Raw genomic sequence first — 26,001 nt, 5'->3', positions numbered from 1 at the left:
GCAACGGTTTGGCTTGAATTCCCTGCTACTTGAAATCAAAGAAGATGGATGTTGCTGTTGGCCAACAGGGTGACACGAGTTAAGCTTGTTTTAAAATGGCAAACGTTTGAACTAGCAAACTAGCTCCGCTGGTGGAAAAACGCATGGGACTCATCGCTGTCCTATTGCGTGCAGAGGGAATTTGAAAGACAACCGATTATCCCGCCCCTCGGACTGAGCACTGCGAACGGTGAGTGCCCAGACCCTACATTTTAATGTGGGTCTGGCTCGTCAGGCTATATGTCCAGTCCATTCTGTCTAAACATGTAACACAGGTCTTGGGACTTGTTCACAAAGCTGTGCAAGTGGTCTGCACAACACAGTGAAACAGGACTGTGAAAAGGAAAGGAAAGCAAACAAACCTTGGAGGATTTCCGTCGACTGCGGCGTGTCCATACCACCACCAGCTTGTCTGGCTGCCTGTGGACACAGAAGAGGAGAGTGGGGTTTAGTACAATGACAAATACAGTCAATCACTGTCAGCTAACACAGAAATCAGTTTCCCCATGTTCCATTTTTTTCTTAGTTTAAACACTTAAATTCAGTCACTGACAGCAGAGTGGAGGCCCTTTCACCAATATGAACCTGAGCAGGAATAAGACTATAACCATAGAACGATTCAAGAACTATTCATGCCCAGAGACCTCTAATACACTACGTGCACAATTATGAGGCAAACTGTACTACTCAGGATTAAGTTTCTAGCTACATGTCCATCCATCTGGTCCATCAAGATTCACACTCATTTCATCTGTTCAGCAAACCTCTGAAAAAATCTGTCCTCAGGTATTTCTTGGCCCAACCTTTAACTTGTGAATCTTCAGAGTAAAGAAGGCTGGAAAACCACTGTCTCTGAACACTGGGCACTCCAGGTAGGTTTCAGCTCTGGAGTATGATTGCACTGTTGTCTAATGGGTTCCTGGTAGTTTCACGTTTAATTCTTATCAAGCTTTTTGCAGTCAATTTGCACCTATGACTATTTGTGACTATTCGCCACAAACCGATTGTGCAGTGATCACGATTTAATAGTTTAACTATTTAAAGAGTGATGTTTCAGTCTGAAAGAGGTCTTGCAATTTTTGACTTTTCAGTCTCAGTTAAATCTCTCTATTGGCCCACTTGCTAAAGAATGCAACACTTTGTCTAATGCGTTAATCACTTAACGCCACACCTTCCAAACACAAACATATCACCGGAAAATGATTAAACACAATAAGTATTCAGGTTTATGTGGTTTGGAGTTGGAAATTCTGCACAGACTGAATAATTAATTGTGCATGTACTGCATCTCATTCAAATCAACATGTTAAGTCAACAAGACCACAAGCCACCTTTCTGAAATGAGCCAACCTCATGTAGCCTCTACCAGACAGGGATGGAGGAAGAGGGGCAGCAACCTCATGTAGCCTCTACCAGACAGGGATGGAGGAAGAGGTGCAGACAGGCAGACAGGCAGGGAAGAGAAGTGAGGAGCAGCAGAAGATGGAGGGCAGGCAGACGCCCCATCCCCCCATCCCATCAGATGGAACAAGTGCCCTGACAGCATGCTCTTCTGATGTCTAACAGTCAATCAAAGATTTAAGAGTACACACACACACACACACTCACACACACACACACACACGCACACACACACACACACACACACACACACACGCACACGCTACTAACAACAATTTCCAAACATCTGTGATTCATCAACGCTCAGACATATTCACTCACGCCACACACATGCACACATAAAAGAATGAGCTTGTGAAATCTGTTCCTGTTCGAACAGGTCCACAAAATCAACACGGATATGAAACTCTAATGCAGTCCATCAAACTGTCGCTGCTCTGAACTGTGAATCCACCCTCCACACGGTGCAAAGCAGCTGTGTGTGCAATGCGTATGTGTGTGTGTGTGTGAGTGTGAGTGTGAGTGTGAGTGTGTGTGTGTGTGTGTGTGTGCACGTCCCACAGGTGGATCAGTCCTCCAGAGGAATAAATTAATGATGAAGCTGAGCCTGAAGCAGAGCGTTGCAGACACAAGCACAGTCTGAGCCTGCACAAAGAGAGGCTGGCAGAGGCAGACCACGAATTCACTCCAGTGAGTCAACTAGGGTCCACACCTGTGCACATTACCCAAATCCTCCACATATCCACACACACAAACAAACACACAAACAATCACTTTTTCTGTCAGTCTGTCTTGGGCTAGGGCAGTGAATTAGGTCCAATAAGAGACTCAGTTAGGGCAGCAGATCCTGTGATCAACATGTGAATAGTACATGTAGGCCTATGATTGTGTGTGTGTGTGTGTGTGTGTGTGTGTGTGTACGGCCTGTGAAAGGGAGAGGGAAGAGAGACTGGGTGAAAGTGTGCAAGTCAGAAAAAGTGAGTGAGAGAAAGACCAGAAAAATGCTCGGGGGAAAAAAAAGAAGAATTTTGAAGTGGAAGAAAGAAGTTGTGAGGATACAGGCATGCAACGCCAAGTGCTTTAGTGCTGTAAGAGATTCCAGTGGGAAAACCAGCTCAGGGCCCAGACAAAGGTGCATTTGAAGGCTTTCCAGTTGCGTTCCAGCAGCCTCTGGTGGGTGCCTGCATGCGTTTCCTGTGAAACCAGTCACAGCTCCATTTAGCTGCGTCAAAACCCCCTTAAGTCACAGACACAGGGACCGAACTCTGGTCACTGACCACTCACCTGTCAATCCTCTCTTTGTGTACGACTGAAAACCCACAAAGACACGGCTAAGGTAGCTGTAGGGAACATTTAAGTATGTTTTCAGTGAATGTCGGTTCTATTTGAAATCGGACCATAAAAGTGGCCAAGTCTCTGCAGAGCAGACTGATGACCATGGGACAAAGACCAGCCCTGATTCACTGGCTTGACGTGTGACGAAGAGAATGTTTTGCAAACGATCTTGCAAAATAGGACGCTGGAGTTTCTGACCAACACATCTGCTAATAATACTGAAACAAAATCAAGACCAAGGGGGGAGTGGATGAAGGAGAATGATGAAATGAAGACATGATGAAAAAGTGGCCAGAAAAAAAAAACGAGAGAGAGAGAGAGAGTTGTACCAGACAGAGAGAGGATAGGGCATGTCAGTGGGGGTGTGAGGGGAGGGGAGGACAGAAGAGGAGGAGAGCAGGGCCACAGACGGCACACAGCGGCCCATTGTGTTGAGCTCCCATGACCACTGCTGGAGCGCCACCTCCCTGCAACCCCCCCCGAGGGCCCTTTGTGCTGAGGAACCACAGCACCCAGCACCCTGCGCCATGCCACGAATGCCAACCATTCTGCCCGCCTGCTCCTGCCTCAGAGGCTGCGCTGTGTCCTTGCTTTGCTGCCTCCGACACACACAGACACACAAGGGCACACAGAGATTCCTCTCTTTCTGGACTTTTCCTTCAGAGTTCTCCTTGTGCCTCCCCTAACACACACACACACACAGTGCCTGTTCTACACAATAACCCTCTCTCCATCAATCTCTGTTAAGCTTCAGTCTTCCAGTCTTCCTACTCAAACCTCAACACACACACGGTACCTATTAACCCGCTAACCTCTGTTCAGAACACTCTTCCCCTCATATGTTTCTGACTCCCACACATTACCCAACACACACACACACCCTCTCTTCTCTCTCTCACTCACACACACACACAATCACTCACTCACTCACTCAACACAATCACTAGTACAGACTTGGATCCCTCCCTTCCTCCTCCTCCTCCTCCTCCCCTCTCTCCCCTTTGCGCTGGTCTCCGTGTGGCCCGCTGCATTCCATTCCTTCCAGACCTCCAGTAGCAGAGCGGGTGAGCAGGCACTGCGCATCGCGGCCCTGTGATGGAACGCCGCAGGAATGCTCCGCAGCACTTACACGCGTCAAAGAGCCGACTGCCTCGCAGCTCCAAAACCCTCCCGCCTCTTTTTTTCTCCCCTTCTCCCCCATATGAACACTCATCTGTTTTCTTCTCTTCCTTCTTTTTCTTCTGTCCGTCAATACCCCCGGGGATGGGAGAGGGGGGGGGGGGCACTCAGATTCCTCTCTGATGCTAGAAAAACACACTGCCTTCAGCCCCCCCTCAAACCCTCCACTGCCTTTAAAAACACTATGAAACAGGTGAGTGGATTGACGGAGACACACACACACACACATACACTCCTTCATACACACACAGACACACACACACACACACACATACACACACGTTCCTTGGGGAGAGCGGAGCGTAGAGGAAGAACAAAAACTAGACGCTCGGCTCAGGAGGGAGCTTGTTTCCCCCCGCTTTTCATTTCGCTCATCAAATGATTCGCATCAAATGGATTCCATCTGAGGATGGAGGGGGAGAGATGGAAAAGGGGGAGCGAGAGCCATTTGAACAGGCAGAAAAGGGAGAAAGAAAAACACATAGGCAGACTGCTGAAAGCTGATGCCTTATTTTGATGAGATGAAGGCCATTTTAGGTTAGAGATGATGATGATTTAGAATCGAATGTTACAGAGGAGAGAATTACAGCACCTGAGGTGAGATGGGGGTGACAGTACATTGGAAGGGGGGGGGGGGGGGGGGGGGCTACAAATCCCACATGTGATGGCAACAAAGGACGACCGTCTGCTTTGACAACAGGCAAGCAAACACAGAGAAAATGCCAACTTGGCATAATCAGGACTGCGGCATCTGGTAGTCAGCACCTGCGTCACTTCTGATGAGGACCAGTTGTGGGCTCGCATTGTGATCCAATCACCTGACAACTGGTGATATGACTGGCTCTAGATGGTTTTATAAGAGAAACACATGTCTGTATTAAATGGTACAATCTGGTGCATTGTCACAACAAATAAAAAAAAAAAAGGTTCACTCTCTTTAGAGTTCAGCCAAAGTGCAAGCTTGTATTCCCTAAACCAGGGATTCTCAAACTGTGGTACGAGTTTACATTAGGGGGTACGCGAGATGAAAAGGGCAATGTCTGAAAGGTGAAAAAAAAAAATTTTTTTATCTTATAGGCCTAAAAGCCTGTTCTCATAGGCTCACAGTTTCATAATATTGTTCTCCACACTGTTTTAGTGTGAGAGCTCATAGACCAGTTTCACATTTTGATTTTGTTATTTGTTATCATGTAGGGTGGCTAATTAAACATGATGCCTGGAATATGTCAGTAGAATGTGTTATGTTTAATTATGTGTCGGATGGTGCGGGTACGCAAGCCAAGTCAGGATGTAGGTGGTGGTACGTGGGGAAAAAAGTTTGGGAACCGCTGCCCTAAACGTATCGGTCTAAGCATGCTAGGACCATACAGAAATACCTATGACTTCTAATAACAACAAATCCCTTATAGGGCGAAATAGCTTTATTGCTCTCTAGTAGTTCTGTCTGGGAGAAATAGACCACTCTGGAATGCACCAGTCTGTGGAAAATGCAAAAAACAAAAATACCTTGCTGCAAATTAAATGGGGTTACGGATAGTAATAAAACATGTATTTCAGCAAAGCAATCCATCCTATGAAAATAAACAAAGCAAACAAAGCCTACGGTATCTCTCTCCAAATGAAACCCAACACAGAGAAGGTTTTGGGGGAGTGGGTGAACTGTTTGTTTTACAGCAGCTCATGGAGTGTTTTGGTTTGACACTGAAGCTGCCAGCAAGTACCACTGGCACAGCTGAGTGACATCAGGAGCTTTTACCTTGGCCATTCACACAGACTGAAATGGACAAGACGACTGCAGTCGGCACACACAAGATCACCTTCCACGACTGCAGCAGGATCATTCCATGTAAAAATCGGACAGAATCCAGGAAAATGGTTGCGGACCAGTCTCAGAATTAACTCAGAGTTTGTCTGCATAATGTTCAGGTCCAAAAACTAAGACCTGTAAAGTATTTTTTGTTTACAATTTCAATGTTTTCAAACATTTTCACACGTGAGTTTGAATCAATTTTTTTTATCAAAAATGCCAAAAAATGGACATTAATATCTTTAAAAGTATTATTCCTAGCCTGCCCAAGCTTTGTGGGACGTTACAGCTGACGTTGTGCTACTCCATTGGGCTGAGGAGCAAAGTCATTGCGTTGACTCCGATTCAGCAGTGAACTGAGGTGAAAGCTGGACTACCTGTGTGTAATCCAGGCCTGACTCAAAGGGGGTAGGCCAGACTCCTTCAGTGAAGCCACAGAGGAGACGAGCAGTGAAAGGCAGCTCTCTTTCTCACCTAAGCCAGCATGTGGAAGTTACAGATGTAGAATGTGAATGTGTGAGAGACGGATCTATGCGAGGGTGAGACCGAGTGAGAGGGAGGGAGAGCACGAAACAGAGCGCTATAGGGAGCTGCTGGGGAGCTGCTGGCAGGCTGAGAACTGCGGTGTTCAGAACATGCAGCGCTGGCACACACACACACACTTTTAAACAACCTCAGAAGTCCACTACCCTATGGCCAAACACACTGGTCTATATTACCTGCCTCTCCACTCCACACTGTGCTGCAGCACTCTGGGGTGATAAAGATTCTCCAACCTGCTACCACAGTTCACCAGCTTTGGCCCCTCTCATTTCACTGCTAGTCTACTCCCACTGCTTTGTCTTTCTCATTACTTTTCATCACCATCTTTGCCACAATCTGTGCAGAGTTAATTCAAGAGTGACCTCCTCACCTAGAGGCAAAATCTTAAACCTGACCACTGCTGTTCCTCCATGTCTCAAAACTTGCTCAATGTTCTTTGCTCAACAACTTCTCCTCCTACACACACACTGTCTGGGATCTGTTGTGTTCAGAAAACAGAGCATCAGTTCTCCTCATGCCCTCCGCCAGTATCATCCATACACACACACACACACACACACACTCGAATGCAGCAGGAGTCATCCTCCACAGTACTTCATCCTCCTCTAGTGCAAGGCGTCTAGAAATGGACAGACTAAGCAAAGGCGACTCGGCGAAGCTCACGAGTCGTGAAAGAAGAAAGTGATAAAAAATAGCCTGAGAGATGAGGGAAGGAGGAAAAAACAAACAGACAGACAGACAGACAGACACACACACACACACATAGGCCGACCACCCTGGGAGGAAGACAATACCCAAAGCCAAGACAGTTTCTTTTTCCTTTGTTGCATTTCGATTTCATGAGTATGCCTATTTATATGGGGGAAAAAATGTGTGGGATAAAAAAAAAAGTCAGAAAAGCAGGGGAAGAAGTTAAAGTTAAATGTAACAATATGGGCAAAATAAATAAATAAGGGAGAGATAAGAGCGCTAAAGTAGGTCATGCGCAGCAGGAGTGCAGGAGAGGCCCGGGGAGATGCTATCTCTGGGAAGCGGGGCATGGGAGGAGGCGGTTCGCCAGCCAGACAGACCCGGGCGGAAGTGTCTTCCCTGGGCACGACCGGCCTGGCTGCAACGGGGGCAGTTGGGGGGGGGCTGGAGACACCCTGAGCCATAGCTGCAGTGTATTGTTCATAGCACCCAAACACCTGCGTGTGTGTGTGTGTGTGTGTGTGTGCGTTGAAAAAGATGTCTGCTGATTAGTCACAACGGTATCCGAGGGTAGTGGGTGTGAGAGTCTGTGTGTGTGTGTGTGTGTTGCTGCATTCCTACAGAGGGAAGGAAGAAAAAGCAGACACACACACACACACACAAAGGAAGTTGTTTGGTGCCTGATGCAGTCTGCAGATGTGCCCGGCACCTCACCCTGCTGTTTTGGGAGCCACGGCAGCGGCCTTTTTTGGATCTCCCTGAAAGAGCTCACGGCCACGAGCTAGCGTGCTAACAGCGCGGGTCCTGTAAAACTGCACCAGACTGGCCTTTAAGAGGCTCAAGCTCTACCCGGACCCGTCGTAAAAAAAAAAAAAAAAAAAAAATTCTTCTCTCCTTGTTCTCTACTCCTGTGCCACTGCGGTCTCAGTCTCTGCTTTTCTCTACAAATGTATTCTGCATCCCATTTTCTTTCTGTCTATAAAGCACCTCTCTGGCTTAGTCTCTCTCTCATTGTCAGTGACCGAAGAGGATGGGATGGGATGGGATGGGATGGGGGGGGTGGGGGTTAGTGTAACCGGGAGGGGAAGAGGAGAGGCTGGGTTGTATCCTCAGCAAGCAGGTCAGCATAAAAATGCATTACAAAAATAAAATCCTGAATAAAGGGAGAGGAGGCGAGGAGAGGGGAGGTGGGAGAGAGGGGGGGGGGAGGGGAGGGCACTTCCTCGCTGACAGCTGCTAACAAATACGGCTGTCAGCCCAGAGGAAGGAGCAACCCAACACTGGACACACAGCTGACAGAGCGCTGGCTCGAGTATCCACCCTCCGTCTGCCTGCCTCTCTCTCTCTCACTCACACACACACACAGGTCTATACCACTCCTATCCAAAATGCTGTTTATGTAACAGAGGGAAGCAGTGCTGTGCAAACAGGGAGAGTTGCATCCTCGGATACAGTCTGATAGATATTTATTCATTGGGGGTAGAAGGACTTCTGCTGAACTGTGTGTATGCGGGTTATATTGGAGTGCCATGACATGAGGTCAATTCCAAAAGCTTCTAGAGCAGTTCAACTACAAGGTGGAATTGTTAGGTAGATAGCCATCTTCCACTCAGACAGTCTTCCCAATTACTCATCTTCAGCACCATCACCATCATCGTAACCAAGCTTATACATAGCTTGTAGTTACATAATAACAATCAATACATAAGTTTCATGACTGGCACCAATGGCGTAAAGGCGTTTACAGTTTTTGGTCTTGGGTTTGTTGTAAAACAATTTGTGCTCACTGAACTGTTTAATAAAAGCTGGCCCCTGAACTCTTGTGTGCTATACAAACAAGTTCTTGACCTCACACACACACACACAGAATAGGGTGACCTGTGTCGAAGCTGAGGGGGCTGGAAAGAGGCGTCAAGAGCCCTTTACTCACTCCAGCATGAGAGTCTCTATAGACATGCTACTCCCGCTGCTAAACACACACACACACACTCTCTCTAATGCATCAGCTCCAGTTCTAACACACACACAGGTTGACACCGCAGACAACCTGAAATCTGCCGTTTGACACAATAAACCAAGGGCCGTTGTTTCTTTGTTTGAACCTGGCAGCAGCAGCAGCACATATGCCATTCCCACATAACTGCTGGAAACTGGAACTGACTCACCTCAATAAAGCAGCACCTCCAATACTTCACAAGGGCTGAGCCAAAGCCTCCACCAATTACACAAATGTCCAGATTCTGACAACACGGCCATTTCGTTTACAACCAATTTACCACCAGTAGTGTAGAACTAATAATTCTGGCTGACATTGGTTCTAGTCCCATTCTGCCAATTTTCTTCCATCAAATAGCTTGTCGTAATGGAAATATTAATTTTATTGACTAGGTAATAAAATGGGCTTTATTGCTCCCCATTATGAGTGAGGTCTTCCCTGGTGCAGCCCGGCAAGCAGGAAGAGGGCTTCTGAGGACAGGCACTGCAGCATCGGAGAAGACTGGAAGGCTATACACACACACACACACACACACACACACACAGAGAGCACAAAAAAAAAGAACTTCTGCTGCACAAAAGAACAAAGGATGCAGTCAGTGCAAGAGATAATGAAGAAATTATTTAAGGAGAAGCTGAAGCAGCCATGTAAACATTTGAAGCACAAGATATGGGTCACAACCACCTTAAGACAAACAAAAAAAATAAATCCCATATTGACAGTATGCCAGTCAGTAATTGCCCTCTTAACAAAAGGCCCTACTGTGCTGACAAAATTGTTGTATGTTATTTTATTGTGTTAACATTCACGACCAACAAAAGTTTCCATCACATGGTTTGACGCTGACAGTCATGAAAAGGAAGAGGGTAAGACCAGGCTGGTTTCTTCCCCCTCACCTTGAACGACTCCTCCAAATCCCACAGGAGACCCAGCTTGACATGCTCCTGTAGAGCCCGATCAAGGAGCAAATCTTCACGCCGTTGATGTGAATCTCTTCAAGACGTCTCTCCGTGTTTGTCAGAGGAGTCCTTGAGTCTTCCCTCCTACCCAGAGCTCAGTGGGTTTAATTTGCCAACTGAGGTGGGCTCACCGGGGACGCCTTGCATCACCAAACGTGCATGTGTGCGTGTGTGTGTGTGTGTGTACGTATATCGGCATCAAACAGCTTCTTCTGGGTGTGCATCGCTCGCACCTTCGACTTCTCTGTTTAAAGAGGAGCTGAGCAGAGAGGCATCCGTCACAGTGGCATTTAAAAGCTCCGGAGCTTTCCCCAACTCGGGCTGAGCCCGCGCCGCTGCGCAGCGAGAGTGAGAGGCAAGGGGCAAATTGCCCGTGAAATGGGGGGGGAATAAATGGTGAAGTACAGCGGCCGCCGGGCGCTTTTTCTGGATTCCAAACACCATTTCACCATCAGTCACTCTCCTCTCAGGGTCACCAGTGTGTAACAGGAAGGTAAACGATGTGGTGAACACCACTGTGCACCAGAATGCTCAGCATACAATGGCTATTCTGGCAGGCAGCTAAAGAAGCCCAACGGATTTTGTTGGGCATCAACAATCAAATTTTACCATGACAAGTAATAGTGGGATATACAGTCTTGAGCTGAACCACATTAATCTTGCTCAGATAACAAAGGGGATGGCTTTGCTGTGTACACACATAAAGCTCTGCAGTGAGTCTTACTATGGACTGGGAGATACAGTTTACAATCAACTAATATAATTATGTGGCAGGTGATGATACCATTTCTATATTTAGGACCATGTTGCAATCACCTCATTGCAGCACTGCCACAATTTGCCTCATTTGTGGTTGATGCGGCCGGCTTCAGTCTCCAGACCTGCATGCGATGTCTGTGGCGGAGTGTACATGTGACATGTGGTGCTCCACCACCACACCTGGGCCACGTCCAGAGCCCAGACAGTCCAGTCATAACAATAGAAGGGGTCAAAACCTTGGGTAACAGGAGAATGGGTAGATGGGACTAGTAAGGGGGGGGGGGGGGGGGGGGGGGGAGTGTTACTCTGCACTTTGTCACAGACCAACACCCTCAGTAATCCCCTAAAAAAGCCTAAAGGTAGGGGGGGGGGGGGGCGCTGTGGTGCAGTGAATGCCCACAGTGAGCCAGGTTCAAATCCGGCCTGCGGTCATTTCCAGATTCCACCCCATCTTTCTCTCCCACTTGCTTCCTATCACTCTCCACTGTACACTGTAAATAAAGGCAAAAAAGCCCAAAAAATACACTTAAAAAAAAAAAGCCTAAAGGTGAATGCACATCTGGCCGACTTGAAAGCACACGCTGCCATGGCGACTGTTTGTTGAGTCCTGTGGAGTCACTTTGTGGACCCGTGTGGGCATAAAAAAAATGCACTGGCAGCCCACCATCAACTAGGACGTAGGCTACATTCTGCTGCCAGTGCAATATGCGGGATATGTGCATGTAATATCTCTAATCAAGAACATTTTGATAACAAGTTGCAAATGACACTGGCATTGTCAGTCCTGTGTCTTAGTTATGGAAGAAAGAAAGGTGAAATGGTTATTTGATACAGTCATCCAGAGGCAAAACGTCAATTGCCAGGAGAATCTCCTTTAAGGGATATCTGATGATTACACTGTACTCCTTGGCAACAAGTAGGCAGGCTAAGTAATCAATTTGCCAACTATTTTTCGGCAGATTCAACATGTTCAGTTGCCGTCAGGTAGTTGGCCGAGGTCCGTCAGTGTTGGCGAAACTGCGCACACTGCACCGATTGGAGCCGCAGATGCTCATCAACCGACCAGGCCTTATCAGGCGTCTGACTGTTGGCCATAAGTCAGTCTCAGGGACTTTCTTCGCCCTGCCACATTGCCAACACCCCGCGTCTCTGCACTTTGCTCTTCATTTTTATTTTCTCTTCCTCCAAGTATTTCTGGCGGTGAGAACTGACGCTTTGTTCTGGAGCCAATGAATGCAGGTGTCCCTATGCGTGCAGAGAAGCAGGCTTCTGTTTCACACAACTGTTCCACATGAAGAGCAGTCAAGCTGTAGGCGGTGGGAAACAGATGAGAAAGTGGTTGCACGCTTCATTTGAGTGTGTGCCTGTGTGTGTGTGTGTGCGCCTGTGTGTGCGCGCCTGTGTGTGTGTGCGCCTGTGTGTGTGTGCCTGTGTGGATACAAAAATCTTTTTCAATTAGCTGCCAACAATGATAGCAGTCCGCTGAGAGCAGCAGCATAATCTAATGCACTGAGGAGAAGCTGAGACACTGCCTCCATCGGTCACACACATGCACATTGTAACTGCCTGATGTGGTGGTCGATGCAAAAAATAAATCATACCAGCAGACATACACCAGCTCCTAATCATTTTGGCAGGCATCATATCAATCACGATAGACAGACAGAAACAAAGAGAGGACGAGAACAAGGTCAACCGGGATGGGAAACCCACATTAGGATCATGCAGTGGATAGCTGGGGGGAATAAAGGAGGTGTGAGACAGGGGGAGGGGGAGTTTGATTGAAAGGAAAAAAGGGTCTTTCTGACTGACCACCCATAAGGCAATAAAGACAGGACATCAGAAAACAGCCAACAGGCCTCAATCACTCAAAGCACACATGTGTGGAGAGAGAGAGAGAGAGAGAGAGAGAGAGAGAGAGAGAGAGAGAGAGAGAGAGAGAGAGAGAGAGAGAGAGAGAGAGAGAGAGAGAGAGAGAGAGAGAGAGAGAGAGAGAGAGAGAGAGAGAGAGAGAGAGAGAGAGAGAGAGAGAGAGAGAGAGAGAGAGAGAGAGAGAGAGAGAGAGAGAGAGAGAGAGAGAGAGAGAAACAGAGAAATGAAGAGCGGATTGAATTTGTCAGCGGGTGTGTTCAGTGGCTTTGGCAGGAGTGGAGGGGGTGGGGGGTTCTATGGACACTTTTCATCACATTAGGCGCCCAGTTTTTCTACAGGCCGCTTCGTGACATTAAGAGCCGTGAAAGAGCACACACACGGTTACTGCAGGCTGTTGTTTTGAAAAAGGGACATAATGTGTGATGCTCTTTTTTAACTCTCAGGCGAGAAAGCAGCTGGTGCAGGAGCCATCTAAAAGCTTTCACACATGGATGTGTGTGTGTAGCACAGGTAATGCTTGACTCTCTCTCTCTCTCTCTCTCTCTCTGGTGCCGTTTACACGACGCCGGTTTTTGTGAAACCGGTGAGGTTTTGTTAATGGTTACGCCTTGTGTGTACACGACGCCGGCAGTTTAGGAGACTGAAACCGATAGCTTTTGAAACCGGCTTCCGAAGTGGGAACCGCCGGCTAACTTTCGCCGTGTAGACGCCTGTAGGTGCGAAGCCGGCAACTTTATGACGACAGCCCCACCTCTCAACTCAGCCACGGCACTCGACCTGACATGCTGCTTGTCAAAACAAACCAAACCATTTATTTATCATATTAAAATGTTTTTCTTTCCCCTGTCATGATTTATGTGCACAATGTAGCCTATCAGCCTTTAGTGGCTAAGTTAGAAGCACACGTTAGCTTAACTTAGTTAAACATTAGCTTACTGCATGTTAGTGTTTTCTCCAGTGGTGCTCAGACCTAATGCAATGCGTAGGCTAAGCATTTGAAATCACATAGCAGTCACATACCTTGAAAATGAACTTTATTAGTTTAACAGTTGAATTGAAAACCGAATTGTCTAGTCTCCTTATTTCATGCGACTGCTTAACCAGAGCCCTTATTAGACATTCTCTGGCTTAACAAACTGTTTCAACAATGTTTTCTTCTACGCGATTCACGCGAAATTATCGTGAAGCTTCTGCACAGCGGCGCCATCGAAATTGGAACAATGCTCTGGAAATTCACAATTTCTTTGCCGTTTTTAAAAAAAAAAGTCCGTTTCATACAACTTAATTTCAATTTCGAAAGAAATACTGGACTATGTTTTTTTTTTTTTTTAAACGCCGACGAAATTGTGAATTTCCAGAGCATGTTACAACACACCCAGCAATAATACTCCTACAGCAAAGATGGCAACATTTCCGGAAAGGTACTGGCTTGATGAAATTCATTCTGGACTCTCTATTCGACCACATAAAGACCTCGGGATACTTCGGTTTGGCTTTAGGGACCCTCTACTCACTACCACGTAAGTGTTATGTTGTTTGGAACTGTAGAAGAGGTATACAAATAGCGTTTCGTAGCGGCGAAATTGAAATGCCCTGCTCACTTCCAGGCTACGAGTTGTGTGACTGAAAACGGTACAATCGAACTTTCTCAAAACACATCCGAATGACATGATTTTGATGTCAACTCAACGTATGTACCCCCAATCATCCGTAAATCGATCTAAAGTGCATTTTACTCCGGATAATTCCTTTAAGTTCTCTCGCGTCACTGACAGTAGCTAGAATGCATAAAACAACACTGGGGAAAAACAGTGTTTAGTCCACCAAGTCTAACGGCTCCCACACACAGCTGCGTGCTTCGCGTTGCTGGAGACGCATCCCATTCACTTTACATGGGCTCACGTGATCCGTTGCCGAACTGAATTGTGGGTCCGTCGCGTCGCGTTTCTCCCGCCGCTCGCGTTGAGGAGTTCAGCTGTTGCTGCACCGACATACGTCACCGGCCAATCAAGCCAATCTACGGACGGCACCAACCAATCACATTACGGTTTTACTTCAAGTCATTTGCATAGCTACCGTCGGGAACACCCACTGGCATGCATTGATGGAACGCAGCTGTGTGTGGGAGCCGATAAGCTATCGGCGCTGCGCAGCAGCAGTTGTGATATTTATCTTACGGAGGGTAGGCTAATCGTAGGTAATGTCATGTATGAAAACTAGTATTGTTAGGCAATACTATAAGTGCAAGTCCAGGGCAGCTGAGGTGTGGCGATGACATCATCGATACGCGAGCAGGATGTGCGGTTTCGCTGTCTAAACGAACTCAAACGGGCTACGGTTTCTGATTTTTCCACTCTGGGACCAGGTTTCAAAAAAAGTGCGGTTTTGGGCAGTGCGTTTACAGGATTCGTTTGGACGCTCGGCCAAGACGAAGCAAAACCTCTGCGTTTAACCTAAAAAGCGTCTCCGTGTGGACAGGCCCTGAGTGTGTGAGGGCGAGAGAATGAGAAATACGGAGAGGGGTGTTGGAGGGGGCTAATGACACGTTGAGCACTGCAGATTACAGTGACAGAGCTGAGACAAGACAAGGATGCAATCAGAGCGGGGGGGGGGTTGGGGCGTGAGACACGAGACACACACCCATGCCGTTTCAGCAGTTTGGGAATGAAAAGAGACAACAAAACAATCAGAGCAGAACACATGAGGTCAGAAAGAAGACACAGCCCAGGAGTCAGCACAGCTACATCCACACTATTCCGGTTTTATTTTAAAACGTTTCTTTTTAAATACATTCTTCGTCCACACAGTGCAACATGGAGACTGAAAGTGCATTTTCAATGTCTGACACTTGTCTGCACAGGACACCTAGACAAGTAGAGGGGATACCTGAAGCAAAAATCACATGACAATTCACACAAGTCACATGACCATACACTACAGATGCTGCAAAGAAAGGCTTGTAAAGCTTGTATTTCAGTCTCCATGTTGCATTCACCACTGGAAGGCTAGTAGTAAAAATCAGTGAGCCTTAGGGCAATTTCACACAGACAGCCTTTAGTTCATTTTAATCGAACTTGAGTGCATTTGAGACCTTTTTTGGTTTGTTTGTGTTGGTCGGAATGCAACAATTGCACTCAGGTGTGCACCAAATTGATCGGTCCCAGACTTCCAAAAGAGGTGGTCTTGGTCCGCACCATCTAACGAACTTTGGTGCAGGCGGTCCTGCTGGTGAGAAAGCCAACCTGAAACAAACGGTCCAACGGCCCCGCAAAACTGTCACTCCAGTGTGTAGCCTACAACGAAATAGCTCGAAATAGCCAGAAGAAACACCTGAGGGAGCTGTCTGCTCAATTCCCATGTAGTTTGGTCCACATAGAAACAATGCGTGTGTGAAACCGAACCGGACCAAAGTTTGTTTGCAACATTGTACCAATTTATTGCCTGTTGCGGACCAAATAACCGAACTTTAGGTCTGAAAACGCCCTTAAAGTCAAGAAACAGGAGACTAACAAGGTCCAATCCTGAAGGGAACATGGACTTCTACGTCATTCTTTCCAGATGTTTCTGATTCCCTGTCCACATGAAAAGGCAAAGCCAGCGTTTCTGAACACCTCAAGTGTATAACCCAGGGGACCATCATCACTGAGCAATAGGAGTTTGTTTTTCAGGTCCAACCACCTGCATCGTTATATAAAGGCACAGGCTAGGAGAACAGCAGAGGCAAGTGAGCGCAAGTCAGATGAAAGTGTACAGATGGAGAGTGGGGAAGGAGGACAGCAGTATAAACCACTGCACCAGAGCTCTCTAGCCTGCAAACATCACCCTCTCCTCTGGACACATTCCAAACCAAATGCGCACACACACACACACACACACACACACACACACACACACACACACACACACACACACACACACACACACACACACACACACACACACACACACACACACACACACACACACACACACAGGTTTGCACATGTGTAGGTAAGTACATTTGACAATATACTTGAAATCGAAAAGAAGTGGGGAAGGAGAAGACAGGCAAGGAGAGAAACTGAGAACATAAGCAACAGGGGGTGGGAGTGAGAGGTGTTTGTTTCTGGGACAGTGAAACTGTCTACTGTAAGTTGTGGCAACCACATGTGTCAAATAATGAGCTCTGCTCTTGTGTACAGTTACAAATGCATGGCCCAGTGACATTTGAGGATGGAAGACAGGGAAGCTAATGTTGACCAAATGCCTTTTATACAGGCATTTTCGGTGTCTGTGAATGTGTGTGTGTGTGTGTGATAAAATGTGATGCACAAAAAAAGGATGGGGTGGGAGGACTACCTGTCCTCTCAAACGTACATACTGAGGCCAGCTCTACAGTTAGGAGATTACCACAGCTATAAATACAAGGCTAGGCATTCTCTCTTTGAAAATTCATAGTTGGTCATTTCCAGTAATGCAGTCATATAGAGTATACACATATACATATGAAGTATATAGAATAGACCTAAAATAGATATGCTTCCAGGAACTTAGGGGAACGCTATTAGCAAGAGACAAAATGAAACGCAGGCAGGCACACATGTAAAAAGATAAACAAGAAAAATGATGCTGAAAAATGATGCTGAAAACAAATCTCTCTCTCTCTCTCTCTCTCACACACAGGCAGAGAGAATCACATCAATTACTTCAAACAGGGATTACCATAGCATCATCAGTTCTTCCTGTTGCCAATGAGAAATATGACCTTTCCAGTACATCTTGACAAGAGAACTTCTACTACAGAAACAAATTGTTACAAGTAGTTATCACATGCCCCAACTCTTCATCTCTGTTATTCATTTTATCTGCCTCGGAGTCACTGTATGACTAATGACACAACTGATCACATACTGATCAATAGCGCAGAGCAATCAGAGATGGTTATGGGTGTTCTCACTGACCAGCTCGTCAATAACATCAACAAAAAAACAAATTGTGTGTGTGTGTGTGTGTGTGTGTGTGTGTGTGTGTGTGTGTGTGTGTGTGTTTGTAGAGAGCCAGTGATGTGGTGAACTAGACTGTTACACAAAGCTTTGTTCCTGGACAGCAGATCTGCTTTATGATCTGCCACCATCCTCAACTGCATGGCTGAATCACATTCTGCAGAGGACCGTGTGAAAACAAGCCCGGGACGATCTGTGGATAGGAAACTAACAGACAAACACGCAGGGTGGTGCCGTTCTTCTGACCATCTCTGGCAGAACACACAGAGGAGGCACAGGGTCCTGTGAGTCCAAGCCACTGGCAGCAGGACCGAGACCGGACACCAGTGGTGCTCTCTGAAGTCAGCAACAGCTGTGCAAAGAGCAAATTAGGCCATCACCGACAGAAGCACCAGCTGACATCGTCTGGTCCCATGAAAACTGATGTTTTTGCCCGATAGAAAAGGCAGTGAGGCAACAAGGGAACCACGGGTATGAATTATTGAGCAGGTTGCTAGTTACCGTACGTGGAAAAAAGCAATGATGTCAACACATAATGTGTATAAGGTGCATAATGTGTATAAAACAGATAGCTGGATACTTCTGGGGGGATAGACACTTCATGGAGTCTCAGGGTGCGTTAACATACTACACTCGTTATGCATAGTGTGTGTAACTCTGCATGTGTGTGTTTCATATGTAAAAGCACACCTGTAATGGGCAGGACCTGGTGGTGTATTTCAACACCTTTCCTGAGGGGAAAGAGAAAGCCGTATGAATCCGTCTGGAAATAGTTTCCTGGAGCCGGTCAACCCAGCCAACAGATAGGATGTTGAAATATTTCACTCATCTTTCTGACTCTTCCCTCTCCAGCCCCTCAGAAAAGCCAAATGAACCACAGGTTTGGGGGGAAAGAGAAATGATAGGGAAAAAAATTGGAAATGAAGCGCCTTGGTTTCCTTCAAGTGTGTCTCGACTTGAGCCAACATATTTTCAAGAAAAGACGACACCAATTCTGTTCTGTGGTATGTCCGCCTAAGGAAATGGCGTTTTTTATTTTTTACAGTCTATGGTGTGTAGCCCATAAGCTTACATTCTCCACAGGACCACTAGCCTCCCTCCCCATTTTGTGACCATTATCATAAATTCTGTGACCATGCTGCACCAATCCCAAAATGCTTTGGGGGCTGACTGAGAGGGAAGAATCCATGGAGTGAGAGAGAGAGAGAGAGAGAGAGAGAGAGCCCTTAAAGCTGCAGCAGCAGCAGCCAAATGCCTGAACAATCAGCATTGAAGTGTCAAGGGGTGCAGCTTTCCTCATGCACGCTCATACTGTGGAGATTAACTTTTCATGAGTGAGACACACGCATGCAAAGAGGAGGAGGAGAGGGGGAGTATTTGTGCATCCTCAGCACCTCAAATGGGTCATAGCCTTAAAGGTCACTAAGCTGGCAGCTGCACACACTGTATCCCCTTAAACCAGAAGATGCTTTAGGGAAATAACTGCATGGCAAAGCCCATCTCACAAGCACCCACATACACAAACACACACATAACTTTCATAGCCTTCCGGCACTGCAGTTCAGAGTATTCGAAGGAGGACAAGCAATTCTGAGAATATCCTTTCCTCAACTCCCTTCATTCCAGGACGTGTAGCCTCTGACCTCTCGGCTGCAGAGAGCACGCTTATCACATAGGCCCGGCTCCTCTGGTCCACTCACTGCGAGAAGGAATCTGCATGTCACAGCCTGCATCCTGGCAACACAGTCCTGGGAACACTGCCTCAAGATGTGGCTCTCCTGGTGGGACAATGACCAAGTCCCCCACAAAGGGCCCTCCGCTGGACAGCCAAGCCGAAGTGAGTGCTCATAATCGATTTGTTTGCGCCATTGTGACACTGATGGCCCAGACAGGCATGAGAGAGAGAGAGAGAGAGAGAGAGAGAGAGAGAGAGAGAGATGCAGCAGGAGCTGAAGCTATAAAAGCTGCAGGACCCACCCCTTCCTCCTCCTCTAAGCCTGAGGCCTGACTGGATAATCACTACTGCCACATATCAGCAGCATGCTGAAATCCCATGATCCTGCTGGGCTACTGATCATACATCAGGCACGCCAGGCTCATGTGAGCTGCATGCCACTACCCCTCCATCCACCTCTCCACTCCCCAGCCCTACCAAACTAACCCCTTCAACTCCCCTCATCCTCTTCACTACTTCTCAAGGGTTGTCATCCTCTCCTCCTGGTCCTCATTTCCTCCAGTGCCATAATACATGGCTTTGGGGATTCATCCGTGCTCTCTAAAAAAAAAACTCAAGCCAGGGTTTTGAGCATGAGACACATTTGAGCTCAAGGGACTGTTTCCACTTAGACCAGATGGAAACTTTTCCACTACAACAGAACTGGACAAATCCAAAGTGCAACCAGTCACGCTAACAGTCACAGATAACAGTAACAGACACTCTCTCTCACTCACTCACTCTCTCTCTCACACACACACACACACACCTCAGGCAGAAGTATCTCTATAAACAACAACCTTTCAACATCGTGTCAGTTGTGTGAAGACTCATTCCTTGACAGTGGCCCACATAGATAATAAATAGACTACTGTTTTGTTCAACAATAAATACTATTTCATTGGTGTTCCTCTGATACATTCTTATCTAACTCTAACTGAGCATCTGGAGGTGTGTACCTTACCCTGAGGGAGAGGACCCCACCTAATCCTATGCCTACAGGTCATGTCCCATAATAGTACAGGACACACCGCAACTCAGCCTCAAGCTCAAGATTTACTACTGCAAGGACCACCAAGCCAAGAACAAGGCAGTCATCAAGAAGCCCATGGAAGTCACAGGCATGCCTTCACACTGATACATGATGGCTATAAAGTGGTCGGAGACTGAAATTTTAAGACTGGGGTCAACCGTTAGATAACTGGACAACTGGGAGAAAGTATCAACTGCAGCCAAACAACCACTGGCAACACTAAAAGAATTGTACTAGTGTGGCCTGTGACAAATACTTTCTGCTGTGCCCTACAACCTACTATTTCTGCCATGACAAAATCAGGTGAAACCTGCTATCCACTAATTAACGTAATTATGTTTATTCCGTCACTTAAGATACCGTTTGCTGTGACTAGGCGATTTTCTGTGAGACAGCGCAGCAGCTCCAAAGTAAGCTAACCGGAGACAGGCAGAGAAAGAAAGCATGCATTGCAACAGAGGAGTCAAACACATCGGCCCCTCCCAATCTGCGGATATGCCCGCACTCCAGCGGGACCGTATATAAATCACAGAGGCCAACTCAGCATTCCAGAGCAGGCGCTAGCGCCCAAGTCCTAATTAACAACATAGCCTACATCGCCTGGCGTGCAGAAAGGGGAAAGAAAGAATCGGACAGTCAGTCGACATCGACCGTAGGTTCGCGTGTAGGGGTGACAACTCACCATTTCTTTGTGCATTCCACCATGAGTTCCTGGTAGGAAGCCACGAATTGGAATTTGGACGCGTGTTTCCCCACACGTTGCAGCCTTTTCCAAACTGAGGCCATGTTTTCTTTATGAACGGAGAGTCGTGTTTCTTTTATGTCCCGTCCTTCTTTAGCTTTGGCCCAGGTTTCCCCTTGGTGAAGTGTTTAAGAGGTATCAGACTGAAATCCACTTGTGTACATTCATTGCCGACAATCTAACGAAAAATATTCATAGCAAATTGTTACAAAAAGTACAATCACAACACAAGTGTCAAGCCATTAAAACAGTAGCGATGGTGCTGGCGAAGTGGCATGACACGGTGACAAGGAATTTCCTTTCCAGTGGTCCGACTTGACAAAGTACATGCTTTTGGCCGCCCAGTAAAATCCAGATTTTAGTGTCCAACATCAATCCGTCATAATCCACAACACTCACACACCTAGAGGGAGAGAAAGAGACAGTTAGCCACCGTGCGTATCTTAACGAAGATAAAAATCAAACTGAGAAGAGTAAAGGAAGGGCGCGCGTACAAAAGCGGTACTACTAGAACACACCCGACAATCATTCGGTTGCTACCTGCGGCATATCACGGCACAACAGGCTGAAGGTATATTTTGGCTATCTCTTTAATTATGAAACAGAAACCGTCTCGCATGCTACCAGAAATATGGGTCCATTTGAATAGCCTACATTGCGCTTGGACGTAGCCAAATGCACCCGCGCAGAACCACTCATTTCAAATAGATCATATTGTTTTGGAAAAGACACCCCTGTTTGTTCTCGTGGGGTACTTAGCTCAACATTCCACGCAAAATTCCTGAAAAAAAACCACACCGCACACCAGGGTTTAGAACCCATTGAGAAGGAAAACAACCGTGAGGAGAAATTGTCTTCATCCCGGTTAATACAAACTTACTAAACAGACAGTGTTTGTCGTGTTCAATATTACATAGATGTATATTGGCGATGGTGACATTTTAACACTCATGTCACATAAGTGCATTCTTTCATTGAGCATCATAGCTGCATCCCCAAGCGGCGTCTGTGCCTCACATAAATACATAAGTTTCCCTGAATGTAGCGCTAAGTGGACCAAAATGACTCACAGCTTAGGTTGAGAGTAAACTTCATATTCAACTTGACAGAATTTTGGTCCTTTATAATCCGTATGATGTCCCTACTGCACACATCAACCAGTTTCATGGCAATAGTGACGTTCCAAAGCTAAAGAGCAATGCATTTTCATTCTGTATTGTTACCTTTGGTCGTAATCATTTATTAAAGTGGTTGGCTTTTGCTAGCAAGGTAGCAACTTGAAACACTTAACGTTAACTGGCTTGTTATGGTCAACGTGTAACAGTTACGTTGTTTAAAACTGTGGTAGCTGCTACATTGACCCCTGTGAACAGTGTGTAACGTTAAAACATCTGGGTTGGAATTGTACTGAACCTCACCAAGCATCATGCTAATTGCTATGCAGATGTTTCTGCTAACGTTGGTTACGAATGTACGAATACAAGACTGAAAAGGAGAAGAGACGCTTGCCACTCACCTCTTTAAATATTTAGCAAGCTAGCTTAATCCTCCTTTGAATGGTGCGATAAGTAGCAAGCTAGCTAGCGAGCTACCCGGCTGCATGTAGCCAGCTAGCTAGCTAGCTTGCCAATTACCAGCTACTTCTGCACTATGGGCCATTCAGCAAGCAAAACCTAGCTCACTATCATAACATAAAAGTAACATAAATGAATCCTTGGCAACGAAAACGTCCTAGGCCTCTTCCAAGTTAACAGTAACATATGAGTAAGAAATTGGCGAGATCGGCAACCAAGAAAAAAAACGGAGTACGAGTAACGTTAACGTTCGTCCAGCCCCAAACCGTGAAATTCCAGTAACCTCGTCCTGACAAACTCAGCACTCAACCCTCCATCATTTCCCCCCTTTACATTCACTCAAACATTCGCGAAATGCTAAAAAGAAACGCCCCAATAGAGATATCATTGGATGTTCTCTCGCAAATGTTTACACATTCATATTGCTTCTCAACCTATTGAAGCATATTATTGGCCACTTTAAACGTCCATCAGGTTTCCATGTCCCGCCTTTACATGCTAGCAGGCTCAGCTGCATCCAGGAATCCCTGTGACGTGTGGTCCTTCCATTTCTCTTATTATTGGTCGACGCTCTCCATTGACATCAAATTGTTTATATAATTGAGGCTTACCTGTGGCCTCTCTAGATGTCAATCAAATATGTTGACATATTCTATCAGTTAAAGCTATGCGACATCTATTACAGATATTACTGACCATATACTGTTAATGGTTGAACCCAGACAAAATCCTCGTAGAATAGAATAGGCCTATGTGACAGTGAGGGCATGCTAAATTTAAACAGCTGAATTTAGTTTAATTTTTATTTTATTTACAGTTGCCATCCAATGCCCCTCTTCAAGAAACCCTGTGAAATAGTAAGCCTCACCTTTTTGATAAAGAGGACTGCCATTTAGATAGATAGATAGATAGATAGATAGATTAACCCTGAAGGAAAATCCAAGCACTCATAACTGACATTACATATAATGGAAAAATTTAAAAACACGCACAATAGTGAAAGTGGGCTATACGTTAAAAATGTGACACAGGTGGTTTTACAAACTTTTCGCCACCTTTGTGTATCCATGGAAATATTTCCAAATGTTCTTTTCAGGTTGATATTTTTCCTGTGTGTGTGTTTGTGTGAAATTTGTGCAAGAGTTGTATTCTCCTGGGATCAGTGGAATGCATAGTTTAAAGTTTTGGTCAGGCCGGGTCGGTTGTGGTTTGCATTTCTCATCTTGAGCTGTTCAGACACGACTTGTCCTTTTGTCCTTTTATGACTTTAGAATCTTGCAGAAATCTGACACTAATGCTTCAAGTGGCACTTGTTGACACTATTTTTTTTTTCATTCTAGCCTATCTGGCTGTCAATCCAAAATTGAGTGACAGAGAGGATATGTGACTTCAACTCTTCGTTCATGGTTTTCGATTGCAGTGTGTAGATTAGAAGGAGCCTTGCGTGTGTAAAGGAATGCTTTGATGTGACAAACGATCCTGTGAAAAACACAGACTTGGGTGTGAAAGCTGCACCTACATGGCACCAACAGGGGAGCAAGGGGGCAACAAGGGTAGTGAGTGTGTGTGTGTGTGTGTGTGTGTGTGTGTGTGTGTGTGTGTGTGTGTGTGTGTGTGTGTGTGTGTGTGTGTGTGAGAGAGAGAGAGAGAGAGAGAGAAAGAGAGAGAGATTTGATTTGATTCAGTGTTGGCTGGATGGGGGTCCGGTATGTCTAATGTGCCTGGGTGTGTGTGTGTGTGTGTGTGTGTGTGTGTGTGTGTGTGTGTGTGTGTGTGTGTGTGTGTGTGTCAAGCATGTCTTTCGTCATGCAGGCAAAGGAGTGAACAAGTGGGATAAAGAAGGACTGAGTGGTTTCTAAGCCTCGCTATAGAGCAACCCAATAGCAGCTCTACCATCTGAGAGCAGCCCTTGAGCCAGAGGCTCTGTGTACAAGCTACAGTGGCCATTAGGACGACCTGTTAACAAGTACCAAACCCTTGAGGCCTAGGTGTCGGATATATTCCTTGGCAGTTGCCTTGTGACGGCCAAAAAAGTATGTGGCAATGGCCAAGTGGTCACCTCTCTTGCCAAATGGTCCCTTTTCTGCTCAGATAGAGAAATTGGTTAAGTAGCACTGCAAATGCCAAAATAATTTAACATTCTCCATACAAATCCGGTGATGCTTGAAGTCTATCCATATACAAATTTTGATCCACAACGCATCACAGAATAATATCACTTCAGTATCAAATACAGAAAGCAAGTAGCTCCATTTGATTTTGGATATGCCATCTCCTGCAGATTGTATTATATGTGCCCTACTAACATCATGGCGTTTCCTGTTAGTCTCCCTGTGGACATTTGAGAATGAGGCCCGGCAGTGAGATAAGCATCTTTCCAGTAAGTGATGCCACACTGACTCATAAGGAGCCCTGATAGACCCAAGTTCATTGGCCAGTATGCCTCAGCTGATGCACTCAGGAAACAGCGGTCTGGCATGTCTTGATTTATACGAATCTTCATAGGTTTTTACTCCTTGATTCAAAGCCAACAGATTAAATGTAGAATTTCCCGTAAATAAACTTCGAATAACATTATTTTGAAGAGCTTTCAAAATAAGAGCAAATCCTATATGAGGAACAATGTATTGTTCTAGTAACTAGTTTGAGGTATTAAAACTATATGATTTGTGATTTTTTTTTTCATTGGGCTTTTTATGCTTTTTTTTTACAAGTGGTCAATAATTTAAAATGAACGTCAGTCTTCATGTCTTAGTCTTTCATCGGACAGTGCATAATATGAATTCTACACAACTAATCAAACAGTCAGTCTATACCTATTCCTGAATGCATGCTTAAGGCAAAATTCACAGAGGCCTGTTGTGAAGAGGCAAACTTGAAAAAGACTGCTCCTATTCACAGAATGGCTCCATACAGCTCAATATTGTGACTGACATTTTGCAGCCTACAGATCAGAACACTGACTGAGAAGCCTTGCCTCTCCAGAGTCAATAAACACCAAATAAATTCTGTGGGGTTTCTAGTAAAATCCCAGAGGAGACGAGATGAGAGGGGAAAAGCCTTTAGAAGTCTGGCAATTTTCCTAATGTGGCAACAGCTACCTTTGTGACAAACTAATCAAAGCTCTACATGAAATAAACAAAAGACTGATTGCAGGAACTCATTAAAAATGAAAACGGCACTTTCTCCTCAGCCCCTCACCCTCCCAGGTTAAATTAGCAGTTTCACCCTGCATGGCTTTGATGTGGGATGATTGACTTCAATTAATTCCCCTTTGGTTCACAAACTTTTGCCTTTTTTGGGGCACAGATAACTTTCGACTTATCTCCAAAACATTTCATCAAGGACCCTCCTCCGCCAGCCTGGTTAGTGATTA

The 26,001-nt window shown here is 45.9% G+C and overlaps 1 protein-coding gene across 1 annotated transcript in view; it reads right to left on the bottom strand.

Moving 5' to 3' along the window:
* Window positions 1-22,957, bottom strand: part of ehbp1 (EH domain binding protein 1) — a 156,379-nt gene extending 133,422 nt beyond the window's left edge. The window contains 3 exon segments of the mRNA XM_076285956.1: window positions 402-459; window positions 20,992-21,454; window positions 22,568-22,957. Of these exon segments, the coding sequence (XP_076142071.1) occupies window positions 402-459; window positions 20,992-21,095 (162 nt within the window). The 5' untranslated portion in view covers window positions 21,096-21,454; window positions 22,568-22,957.
* Between the last annotated feature and the right edge of the window lie 3,044 nt (window positions 22,958-26,001).

This window comes from Alosa pseudoharengus, unplaced genomic scaffold (assembly GCF_046254945.1).
Source record: "Alosa pseudoharengus isolate Yale_2024_CS ecotype anadromous, Long Island Sound unplaced genomic scaffold, YU_APseudo_1.1 YU_APseudo_1.1_scf_15, whole genome shotgun sequence".
Classification (NCBI taxonomy): Eukaryota; Metazoa; Chordata; class Actinopteri; order Clupeiformes; family Clupeidae; genus Alosa; species Alosa pseudoharengus.
Note: the sequence above shows the minus strand (reverse complement) of the source record. Positions and strands in the feature narration are given on the sequence as shown.